Here is a 13,328-nt window from a genome sequence, read left to right as displayed (position 1 = left end):
TAAAATATATATCCCCACAGATTACATGTAGATTTAGGTCTGAATCTGATGGTACAGGTCAGATGTGTACGTGCTGTCTCCATATGTTTGTACTTGAGTTCTTAGAAACATTTCATTTTTTTTCATACATAATCCAAAATGTCTCAAAAGGAATTCAGTCAATGTTTAAAGATTAATGGATTATAGCTGTCGCATTGGGAAAACCAGGAGTCTGGAAAATGTGTATCTGAGTGAAACATTGATCAAAGTGCGCACTGTGAAACTTTTCCACTAACTTATCCTAGAACTCCTGTATTCTTATCCTTTTTCATTATTTGACTAAGCTCTGGCTATAATCTTTGCCTTTGTTCTCTCCCTTAGAGCTATTCAGAGTGAGCAAATAAACTTTATGATATTGACTAATCTCAGGTAGTGAGGTGAGACAGCAGTCTGGGTCACAGAGGGTCTCCAGGGTGACCATGACATCAACATACAGCACATGTACAGGCAGTTCTGTCTGGAATTAATTGGCTAATTCACCCAGCTCAAGCTCTGTACTGTATAATCCCACAGCAGTGAACAGTGAGCAATGTGACTGTAGTCCTCCTGACAGTGTGGGGCAATGGTAAGAGAGGGCGAGCCAGGCCTGAGAGCACTCACTGGTTTCACTGGTACTCTGTCATAAAGCAGACAGCACTGTGGAGTGGAGCAAGAAACACTTTTATTAGCCTACTCAGGAAGGGGGGGGGTGGCAGTAAAAAGTCTGTGTTGCCACTCCATAGAATAGAGCAGTGGGAAAGGTCTACCTTTTAATATATGTGCACAGCAAATTAGTCAAAGGAACTTCAGTAATTCAACCTTAGGGAGACAATAGGTAAAGGAACTCTTTATGTTTGATTGCACAGTGGAGAGAAGAAAAAAGGGTAGGAAAAAAACTCAATGAAAACGACCCCCACCTCCCCCTTCAGAGACCAGGATTATTTTCAGCTGCGAGGGACTGGAGGGATTTACATTAACCCTAAACTCTTCCAGTTCCTTCTTGGCACCGCTCTGCACTGGCCTGCTGCCTTATAATATGCCACCAGCGCCCTGAATCAAAAAATACCGACACATCACTAGCCCCCCCGCTCCCTGGCGTGATTGGGAGCAGGTGAGCCTAGGAGAGAGTAGACCAGAGCTCCCACTGCGCTGCGAGGAGAGTCCTGCGCCCGTCCTAAACCATGCCCATCTGTGCCAGGGTGTCTCTGAGTCTGCACCCACCCTGTTACAGCCACAACTACAGACACTATATTAGGGAAGCTTGGCCAGTGGCCACCTAAGCGTTAATGTGTGTAAGTGCTACCTAATCGCATCATCACCAATGCAGTAGTGAACCACCACACAACATAATGTGTGCCCTCAGGAGGACAGGATGCCAAGATGTCTGTCCTGTGTTGTGGTGTAACTGTGCTGGTATGAATCATGCTCTTAGATGGCCTCTCTTCCTCTTTGGCGTCATGCCTGCCTGTAGTGGTGAACCCTAAAGTGCTGCCCATTGGGAGACCTGAGAAGTGTAGTCACTCTGACCACAGATATAGATTACTGGTTTCCAGGCTGCCAGGTGTTTAGCTTGGAGCCGTCCCACAACCCTGTGGTTAGTGGCTGTTTGGACAGAAACCCTCCAAGTTCCACCTCCACTGGGCACGGGAAAGAGGTTACAGAGAGCTAACCTCCCCTGCTGTCTGGCTCTGTCTGCCTGGACCATGCCCAAACATTGGTGTTTGCCCGCACGGGCTGCTGAGTTATGATGCCAATGGCAACCACATAGCTCAAGGCTGGACAAAGGCCAAGATTAGGTGGGAGGAAGAAGGATACAGAGAAAAGAGAGAACAAATAGCATGTCTCTAAAAGGGTTAGGGTCAATTTCATTTAAATTCCAGTCAATTCAGGAAGTATGCTGACATTCCAATTAAAGTCAATGATTTTCAATTAGGAAAATGTGTAATTGGAATTTGGTTTACTTTCTGAATTGACTGGAATTTAAATGGAATTGACCCCAACCCTTGTCTCTACCCATTGTATGATAATATAAACCAGATGACACAATGCAAGAGTGTGTCTGGCATATGGGTCTTTTGTCCTACAGTAAAGGATGCAAATTTATATGACACTCAATGACAATCAATAACAAATACTTAAATTTAACGTCATCAACACCACCATAATATTAAACTACAGTATGTGTATGTATGCATGTTTATTATCATCAGTTTATTATCATCAGAATGCATGATCCTACTCACTTCTTTATTTCACAATCATGTGCACATGAATCCCACTTGTACCATAGTAGAATTTCTAAACTAAATGATTACTGAGGAATATCAGTCCCTCTGGGGTAGTTCAGTGTTGTGTTTAGTGTAATGACGTGATGACAGATGCGTAAAGCGAATCCGTGTTGTTGTAGGCATGCCTTGTCCGCGGTGAAAGGGTGAAACGGGGAACAGGCAGGGTAAAAGACTGCAGGCGCTGCTTTTAAAAGACTCACGTAGAGTATAAAACTATAGTTTCTTGCCCATTGTGAGACGCTCGACACGAGACAAGCTACATTACGCACAGGCGGGGGGAGGGAGAGTTGATATTGAAAAGAAAAGAGACTGACCAGTCACAATTCCAAGTTTACTTCGTCTGGTTTCTTCGGAACACTGCTGATAGATTTGGGCATGCGGGGAAAAGTCCGTGTTTTTGGTTTTTGTGCGACATCACGGGGTGTCATTGTTACCTTTCTTTTCGTGACATTTAAAAGGCATCCACTTTATTTTTTGCTATTATAACGGTACGTGTAATTTACATATTTACATTTTATGTATTTGGTTGATGATGGAATGCGCTTCCTCTCGGTGACGCAAAAACCTGGACTTTAAGGCATATATATATTTCACTAGCTCTGCTTTCCAGTCAGCCTGAGCTTTTTAGGAACTTTTCTGCCTGTGCTTTTTTGAGGCCGCGGAAATGGGAGCGTGTCAACGGGACGTTGTGTCCGCGCTTTGCCGAAAAAGTTTCCGTTGGATTGTGCTGCTGCTGTGGCTGACCTCTGCAGCTCATGCGACCTGGAGGACGGGGCTTTACAAATATTCAGCTGGGACCCAACTCAACAGAGAGTCGTCCGCAGCGTCTCAAACCTCTATTTATCAAAAAAGGTATAGATACATGCATGATCATTTATTGTTGTTTATCTTCTAATTTCGTGTATTAGAGGCTAATTATAACATTTCATGGAAATGTTGATGATACTGTAAGTAGGTTAGATCCTCATAAGGCATAATAAAACAAACATGTCAAAGTCACACTCAAAGGTTCTGTGTCCTTGAAGCATACTTTCAGATGAACTACCTGCTTTAGTGTGCGTACGATTCATAATACTATTCACAATGTGACACATTCATAGGCTATGCTACATTTAATGCCCCTAAATAAATACTCTATCCACAATTCATTTTAGTTGACTAAAATGCAATTATTTATTTTCCAATATACTTATAATTAACCTCCTATTGTTATCAATTCCATCCATCTCCTCAAAGTCCCCTTTTCTGCTTGTTTATACAATCAACAATGACAGAGCTTTCCCATCCCTATCCTATCCATCTAGCAGGTCTCATTGTCTTCTTCACACTGGGTCTTCCTTTTTCCTGTCCAAGCAGCACACTGTCCCATCCTCATTGTCTCTGCGTTCCTGCCTGGCCTGCCCACTGTCGCTCTGGGTGGCCTATTGCCTCCTGTCCTGTGAGAGAAGCGCTGTCTCTAAACTGTGCTCTAGTCTGTCCAGCAGCACCTCTCTCTTCTCTCCAACATCTGCTGCCGCTCAGCTGTCAGGAACCTCCTCACATCTGACCAGGCTCAGTCCTCAGTCCTTTGAGGCTCTTCCCCGTTCACATCCTTAACGACAGGCACAAACCACCAACTCAACCCTCTCATCTGGGGAGTTCTACAATGGGAATGGGTAGTGAATGGACAACACTGGTCTGTTTTATGTTATAATAAAGTGGATCTGCTGAATAAAGGTACTACTTATCATTCTTTGCACAAATATACAAATATTTTGTGTGAACTGATAAGATCTCTGTTTAGTACTCTCTGTCAGTGTTTTGTATTTCACCCTTTGTGTGTTCCTCCCCTGTGATCCTCAGAGGTGAGTGTTCCACAGGACAACAGGGTTGTTGATGAGGGTGGTTCTGTGAGCAAAGCCCTCAGACTAAACACAGAGAGGAAAAACACCAGCTTCCCTTTTGAGCAAGTTTTTCACAGAGCCCAGACAGCCAATGTGGATGTGATTAAGTTCCCCATCACACTAATATTTACGCTCTCAGGTTCTGAGTGGTGGGGGGCAGTGGGTGGAGGATCCTCCTGATGGGTGAAGTGTCCCTGGGAAGTGTCCAGATGGTGCAGAGAGATGCTGATTCTGGTCCGCTGGTGCTGGGTTCACTACCCCACCCTGAGCCTCTCTCTGTCATTCATGTGCCGTGGTTGGTGGACATGTTTACTAAGCACATGCAGCTGCAGCCCTAATGCATCTGGGCTTGGAAGAGGTGAAGTTTACAGTTTACTCGGCTGCTGTTTGAAGGTTACTTGGGCTAGGGGGGAAGGGAGGGAGGGAGCATGGAGGGTGGAGAGGGGGGTATTCTAGTGAGTCAGCCCTGGTCTGAGGATGGGATCAGTGGGTTTGACATGGCATTAGAGGAGCTGCATAACTAATCTCCCTCCACCTGCTGTCTGTCTAGGCTGCTTCATGTAGACAGGCATGTTTATGGTGTGTGTCAACAAGACTAGTTGGGGGCATTACCATTAGCTCTATGCAGGACAGAGGGCTGTCCTCTCTGCTCACATGGCCATAGTAGGAGCACTGTAACATTCCTAAAGGCCCAAGTCCTTTGTCCACATACAAGGCATTGAACAATGTCTTGACAACTGAGGTACTGAGAGAGATAAAAGTTGATTTTAACAAGGGAAGGGTGGTCAAGAGATAATGAGTATTGGTCAAGAGATAACAATGACTGAAATAAGTCTCCAGTCATGCCTACCTAGTGCTAGATTCAGACCAGCAACCAGAACGACATACAAATGAAAAATTAAGAGAGACCTGGACCAAGACCGCAGCATGAATACTTCAGCAGTGGTGTAAATCACATAAGTAAAAATACTTTAAAGTACTGCTTAAGTCGTTTTTTGGGGTATCTGTACTTGACTTTACTGTTCATATATATATATTTTATTTTTTTATTTTTATTTTTTATCCCCTTTTCTCCCCAATTTTCGTGGTATCCAATCGCTAGTAATTACTATCTTGTCTCATCGCTACAACTCCCGTACGGGCTCGGGAGAGACGAAGGTCGAAAGTCATGCGTCCTCCGAAGCACAACCCAACCAAGCTGTACTGCTTCTTTAACGCAGCGCGCCTCCAACCCGGAAGCCAGCCGCACCAATGTGTCGGAGGAAACACCGTGCACCTGGCCCCCTTGGTTAGCGCGCACTGCGCCCAGCCCGCCACAGGAGTCGCTGTAGCGCGATGAGACAAGGAAATCCCTACCGACTAAACCCTCCCTAACCCGGACGACGCTAGCCCAATTGTGCGTCGCCCCACGGACCTCCCGGTCGCGGCCGGTTGCGACAGAGTCTGGGGGCGAACCCAGAGACTCTGGTGGCGCAGTTAGCACTGCGATGCAGTGCCCTAGACCACTGCGCCACCCGGGAGGCTACTATTTATATTTTTGACAAATTTTACTTTACTACATTCCTAAAGAAAATGATGTACCTTTTACTCCATACATTTTCCCTAACACCCAAAAGTACTTGTTACATTTTGAATGCTTAGCAGGACAGTAAAATGGTTCCATTTCACACACTTATCAAGAGAACATCCCTGGTCATCTGATCTGGCAGACTCAATAAACACAAAGGCTTTGTTTATAAATTATGTCTGAGTGTTGGAGTGTGCCCCTGGCTATGCATAAATTTAAAAAATTGTGCCATATGGTTTTCTTAATATAAGGATTTTTAAATTATTCGTACTGTTTCTTTTACTTTTGATACATAAGTATATTTAAAACCAAATACTTTTTGACCTTTACTCAAGTAGTATTTTACAGGGTGACTTTCACATTTACATGATGTCACGTTCGTCTAATGAATAAACGGACAAAGGCGCAGCGTGCTCTGAGTTCCACATCTTTATTTCGTGAAACTTACAAAACAAAAAAAGAAACAAACAACGAACCGTAACATAAGAGGTGCAACATGCACTAACTCCAAACAAGATCCCACAAAACAGTGGGGAAATGGCTGCCTAAATATGATCCCCAATCAGAGACAACAATAAACAGCTGCCTCTGATTGGGAACCATACCAGGCCAACAAAGACACACAACAACCTAGATAACCCACCCTAGTCACACCCCGACCTAACCAACATAGAGAATAAAAGGCTCTCTATGGTCAGAGCGTGACACATGAATCCTTTTCTATTAACCTGTCTAGCCCCGGGGTGCCGCTCGCGGCACACCCCCCCCCACCCCCACTGAAAAGGCAGAGCCGCGAAATTAAATTTTTTTTTTTTTTTTTTTAATATTTAACTTTCACACATTAAAGTCCAATACAGCTAATGAAAGACACAGATCTTGTGAATCCAGCCAACATGTCCGATTTTTTTAATGTTTTACAGGGAAGACACAATATGTAAAGATGTAAATCTATTAGCTAAACACATTAGCATAATCCACCATTTTTTCTTTGTCCACCAACACCAGTAGCTATCACCAATTCGGCTAAACTAAGATATTGATAGCCACCAACCAAGAAAAAACCTCCTCAGATGACAGTCTGATAACATATTTATGGTATAGGATAGGTTTTGTTAGAAAAATGTGCATATTTCAGGTAGATGTCATAGTTTACAATTGCACCCACCGTCACAAATGGACTAGAATAATTACAATGAGCAACGTGTTTACCTAACTACTAATCATCAAACATTTCGTAAAAATACACAGCATACACTAATCGAAAGACACCGATCCTGTGAATACAGACAATATTTCAGATTTTCTAAGTGTCTTACAGCAAAAACACAATAAATCGTTATATTAGCATAGCACATGTGCAAACATTACCCCAGCATTGATTCTAGCCAAAGAGACGATAACGTAAACATCGCCAAAATATATTAATTTTTTCACTAACCTTTTTAGAATTCTTCAGATGACACTCCTGTAACATCACATTACAACATACATATACAGTTTGTTCGAAAATGTGCATATTTAGCCACCAAAATCATGGTTAGACAATGAGAAAAGTAGCCCAGCTGGTCAGAAAATGTTCGTGCGCCATATTAGACAGTGATCTAGTCGTATACATAAATACTCATAAACGTGACTAAAAAATATAGGGTGGACAGCGATTGATAGACAATTTAATTCTTAATACAATCGCGGAATTACATTTTTTAAATTATCCTTACTTTTCAATACAGTTTGCGCCAAGCGAAGCTAAGTCAAAAAAAATGGCGTCCTAAGCCACTAACATTTTTCGACAGAAACACGATTTATCAGAATAAATTGTTCCTACTTTGAGCTGTTCTTCCATCAGAATCTTGGTCAAAGAATCCTTTCTTGGGTCTAATCGTCTTTTGGTCGAAAGCTGTCCTCTTGCCATGCAGAAATGCACATTGCGTTCGGCATGAACTGGAACGGTGCCCAGAGATTCACAGTTGCTCAGAAATAAATGTCCCAAAATCGCACTAAACGGATATAAATTGCTATAAAACGCTTTAAATTAACTACCTTATGATGTTTTTAACTCCTATAACGAGTAAAAATATGACCGGAGAAATATAACTGGCTACACTAATGCTTGGAAAAACAGTAGGTCGGTATCCTCCGCGCGCATGACGCACCAAGAAAAGAGTTCCTACCTACAGGGTTTTTTCATTTATAGTGGCTGTGATTGGGCAATCGATACCATTCAAAGCGTCATCACGTAAAGGCATCCAGGAGAAGACGTAAGCAGTGTCCGTATACTCATAGGAATAACAGTGGCCTTAAAACTGACTCCAGAACAGGGGCCAAAATGTGTGAAATCTGACTCCATGTCAGGGAAATTGCTGTAGAATGAGTTCTGTTCCACTTAGAGACAAAATTTCAACGCCTATAGAAACTATAGACTGTTTTCTATCCAATAATAATAATAATATGCATATTGTACGATCAAGAATTTTGTAGGAAGCCATTTCAAAAATTACACGATTTCCATAAATAGTGACAACAGCACCCCCTAGCCTTAACAGGTTTTAAGGTATCTTTACTTTTACTCAAGTATGACTATTGGCTACTTTTTCCACCACTACACGTCAGTATCACACAAACAGGTACATGACATACAATCAGGCAAAAATTACATCAATGCAATAAGCAGCATGTCAGTAACGAACATGTACACGACACAAGCCAGAAAAATATCAGAGTGCAATACGTCAAGCATCAGAGCTTGAAAAAAATCACATGGCTATTACATTTTTCCAAAATATTTTTAAATTAACCACTACGCATTCTTACAATAGAGGCATTCTGACTAGTGACAGCCAGTGGCAAGTAGAAACACTAAAGTATCAAAGCCATTACAGAATCAAAAATAATCGTGGTAAATAACTATGCTTTCTTACAATAAGGCAATGCAACTAATGACATTGGGTAATAACTAGAAACAACTGCATGCCTCAACAACCTGTTCAATAGAAATAGTACCACCTACGTAAATGGAAGGAATTAACCGTACTTGAGTGAGCTCTTGACTTGTACCATCCCTCTGTTGAGTAGCCAGCCCAATGCAGCAGTTTTTTCAAACTTGGGCTTAATGAGGGCTATTGGAGCCAAGCAGAGGGAAGGGTTAAGACAGCAGCTATTTCCTGTGCTGCCTGAGGAGGGGAAGTCATGGTCTGACTGCCAGACAGCCTACTCCCTGTGGGACCTCTAGAACCTGACCCATCACCACCTCCACTCAGCCTCACCACGCATTCTCCTGAACCACCCCCAACAGAGGAGCTGACAGTCACACACACACACACACACACACACACACACACACACACACACACACACACACACACACACACACACACACACACACACACACACACACACACACACACACACACACACACACACACACACACACACACACACACACACACACACACACACACACACACACACACAGCAGTCTGACACCGTGAGCCTGAATGGACCCATCCTCATCCACAGGTGAACTCCAACCTGTTGTCTTGGCCACAGCTGGGCTGGATGAGGATGGGTCCATTCAGGCTCACTGTGTCAGACTGCTGTGTGATACCCACTTGTCTTCCAAAACCCCTTCAGGCCTTGCTCTGGTACTTTGATGGTGTCTAGGTGTTTTCATTGAGAGTTCACTGACCCAGAGCAGGGACGTTTATCCAGTATGGAGAGCCCTTTGGCCGGCTCTGCTTGGCCCCCTCCTCTCATTCACCTTGGCTTGACTGGCCCCTGACATGTCATTTGAACCTGATTGAACCAGCAGCACAATAGGCCACCGCTAATGTCCCCAATTAAACTCTCTCATTCAACACCTCCTCTACACCACTGCAGTATTTCAATCCACAGAGCATGAAACTCACTATACTACTATTACTTATCTCATCTTTACTTTTCTTCTTTTGCGTTTCTCTATCTCTATTAGTGTAGTTTTCTAAAAGAAAATACCCTTCTTATCTAACTCTGTGGTATATTCTCTCATATCCTTGATAAAAAATCAGTCCTTCTAACTTTCCCTCTATCTTTGTGCAGAATCATGTATTTCATTTGTCGACTAGATAGTCTAGAAGCTCGCTCTCATTCTCTCCAGCTCGTTCTCTCCAGTATCAAAAGTAAAAGTAATTGCTAAAATATACTTAAGTATCAAAAGTAAAAGTGAAAATAATTTCAAATTCTTTATATTAAGCAAACCAGACAGCCTAATTTTCTTGTTTTTTATTTATTTACGGATAGCCAGGTGCACGCTCCAACACTCAGACATCATTTACAAACAAAGCATGTGTTTAGTGAGTCCATCAGATAAGAGGCTGCAGGGATGACCAGGTATGTTCTTTTGATAAGTGTGAATTAGACCATTATCAATGTCCTGCTAAGTATTTGTGGGTACTTTTGGGTGTAAGGGAATAAATATACATTAATTTCTTTAGGAATGTAGTGAAGTAAAAGTAAAAGTTGTAAAAGTTAAAGTTGAAATATAAATAGAAAGTACAGGTACCCCAAAAATCTACTTAAGTAGTACTTTCAAGTATTTTTACTGAAGCACAATGTCACTGAATGTTTCTCTCCTTTGTTGCACCACATTTATCTCTGGACTCTTACCTATGCCTTTGGACCCACAGTGCATCCTAATTGGTTTATCCTCTAACCCCTTGTCTGTCCTACTGGGGGCTTCCTTTGTGACCTCTATGGTAAAATGACCTCTGCCTCCTCCTCTCCTCTTCTCCTCCTCCTCTCCTCTCGTCTGGCTGTCTGCCAAATCTGTCTAATGTCGTTTGTTCTCCACAAGGGCTTTTCCCACAGCCAGAAATCTTGAGAAATTCTGTGAGATTTTTATCATACTAAATTTCATATTTTTTTGCATTCTACCCTCCTCACACAGCATAGGGGTGGAGAAAGAGGGGAAGAAGAGGGGCTGGGATTCTTCAACTTTGTCCCAAAGGCAGAGAGTTATTGAGAGGGAGAGGGACTGAAACAGGAAGCTCAGTGGGGAACGCACCTGGACGTTATTCACCCTAACCTGGCCTTCTTCTGTACTCTGTGAGCCTGCCCGCCTCAACTACTCTTTCTTTCTCTCTGCATCTGAGGGCTCTGGGGTTGTTCCTCTCTTTATCTCTCTCACTCTCTCTGTTGTTGTTCGTCTCTTTCCAATGTCTCTCTTAAAGCTTAAAGTGCTATTACATAACTACATATGGTCTTGAAGGATCCTCCTTGTGTTAACAGTCCCCAGCCACACTGCAGTGAGGGGACAACAGCAGCAAATCTCTTTTTGAAGAGTAGAATCTTGTCATCAGCAGCACGCCCCCCCCCCCCCTCTATTTTACTGTCTTGGCGAGATCTTTCTCTCCCTTATGGATTTCTATTTTCTTTCTCCTTCTAAACATTGGCTGTGATCTGTTTGAGTGCTCATGGTGCTTTGTGATTTACTTGGTTTTGGCCCAGCATCAGGAGTAAAGGAGGGAGGCAGGGAGGGAGGCTGGCAGGAAGGGAGGGAGGGAGTGTGGGGTGTTTGCAGAGAGACCTGATACCCACTGTGGGCCTGCCTGCCTGCCTGCCTGCCTGGTGCCAGTGCCAGTTAAACACCTTGTACCCTTGGGAACAGCTCAACGCTGTACAAGGTTTGCACTAGAGGTCTTCACGGGTCCAAAAAGTTGGACCTGTTTCAAAATAGATCTGTAGCTTTCCCACCCGACCTAATGTGCATAAATATACTGTATATATTTTTAAACATAGACCCGATCCGAATGGACCCAAGGACAGTCAGACCAGTTCCGAAAAAGGCCCATTGGAAAAACCGACCCAAACAGACACGTGCCGGTTCGGATCCAAGAGAGCAGTATCCACATTGGATGTAGTGATCCTAATATAATAGCCATATCTAGAAAAATCAAAGTTCCAAAGACTGGATCTAAAACAATAAATGCTGAGTCTTCATATTCATGCATAAAGGACCAAATAATGAAAGACCAGCGCTGTAGTTTGAAGTTCCACAAAGTGGGTGTGGAAGAGGTGAAAACATTGCTGCTGTCTATAAATAAGTACAAACCACCTGGTACCGACAACCTGGATGGCAAATTGCTAAAGTTGGTAGCGGAATACATTGTGACTACATATAGTGTGTATGTACTGATGATATGTAGGCTATGTTTGATGTTTTAAATGTATGTATTTCAGTCCTGGACTAATACTATTTTGTACTATGTATTGTGTCATGTTTCATGTGGACCCCAGGAAGAGTAGCTGATGCTTTTGCAGCGGCTGATGGGGATCCTTATAAATACCAAATATCCGTTAATATCCGAGAGTAGAAAGAGAGAATGTGAAAGAAATCTCCCCCCGGGCGCTGCCAGCGCCACCAATAAACGACTGAAAATGGCCAAATGATCCACAGTTACTTGTCCTTAAAACCTGCCTAAAACAAATGACAAACAAATATTTGTTGTGTTTCGTTGTGTAGGATATTCAAAACTTTATAGCCTATTGTTTTATTGATTTTTACTTTCCGAAAACAATAATTGTCCACCTCACGGTTCAGCTGTCAGAGATTTGAGCACTAAATGCATCAGGGCATTGCATGCAGATAGGCCTATAGGCTTAGGCATCCACTGTATGATATTAATATTTAAAATATAATGGAAGAGAAGCTTAGGCCCTAGAGAGACCGAGAGAAAGATAGAGAAATGCCGACGCCATGTTCCTGACACCAACATGCATTTATACTTGTGTAACGGATGTGAAATGGCTAGCTAGTTAGCGGGTACGCGCTAGTAGCGTTTCAATCAGTTACGTCACTTGCTCTGAAACCTAGAAGTAGTGTTGCACCTTGCTCTGCAAGGACGTGGCCTTTGTGGAGCGATGGGTAACGATGCTTCGTGGGCGACCGTTGTTGATGTGTGCAGAGGGTCCCTGGTTCACGCCCGAGGTCGGGGCGAGGGGACGGGGTAAAGTTATACTGTTACATTGATGCTGTTGACCCGGATCACTGGTTGCTGCGGAAAAGGAGGAGGTTGAAAGGGGGGTGAGTGTAACGGATGTGACATGGCTAGCTAGTTAGCGGGTACGCGCTAGTAGCGTTTCAATCAGTTACGTCACTTGCTCTGAAACCTATTAGTAGTGTTGCCCCTTGCTCTGCAAGGGCCGCGGCCTTTGTGGAGCGATGGGTAACAACGCTTCTTGGGCTACCGTTGTTGATGTGTGCAGAGGGTCCCTGGTTCGCGCGAGGGGACAGGGTAAAGTTATACTGTTACACTTGTCAGATAGGCTACTATTGCTATAGAGATATAGGCGTACAGAAGGATACGCATTATTTTTAGATTAAACTCTGGTAGGCCTAAAACCTTCTGCCTCACCTCAAGTTCAACTGTCGGAGTCAGTTGAAACACTGGTGCACATTGCCTTCATAGGCCTGCAGTAGTTAAACCTAATAATAGCCATACCACACCAAACCTTCACAAAAGTTTCTTAACTTTATTAGTGTAATACCAAAAGTAGACTTCAGTCAAGTCATAGAAGCAAGTTATTATATTGCAGCAT

The 13,328-nt window shown here is 43.2% G+C and overlaps 1 protein-coding gene across 4 annotated transcripts in view; it reads left to right on the top strand.

Moving 5' to 3' along the window:
- The first annotated feature begins 2,338 nt into the window (after window positions 1-2,338).
- emid1 (EMI domain containing 1) overlaps window positions 2,339-13,328 on the top strand; it is a 112,253-nt gene continuing 101,263 nt past the window's right edge. Inside the window, exons 1-2 of one of the 4 annotated variants that reach the window (XM_055887074.1) lie at window positions 2,341-2,794; window positions 2,962-3,158. In XM_055887074.1, coding sequence (XP_055743049.1) covers window positions 2,971-3,158 — 188 coding nt within the window. In that variant the 5' untranslated portion in view covers window positions 2,341-2,794; window positions 2,962-2,970. Of the gene's footprint in view, window positions 3,159-13,328 lie in introns of all 4 variants that reach the window. The other 3 variants (XM_055887075.1, XM_055887073.1, XM_055887076.1) reach the window with 3 other exon arrangements.

This window comes from Salvelinus fontinalis, chromosome 28 (genome assembly GCF_029448725.1).
Source record: "Salvelinus fontinalis isolate EN_2023a chromosome 28, ASM2944872v1, whole genome shotgun sequence".
NCBI lineage: Eukaryota > Metazoa > Chordata > Actinopteri > Salmoniformes > Salmonidae > Salvelinus > Salvelinus fontinalis.
The sequence above is the reverse complement of the archived record's forward strand: the minus strand, read 5'-3'. Positions and strand labels throughout refer to the sequence as shown.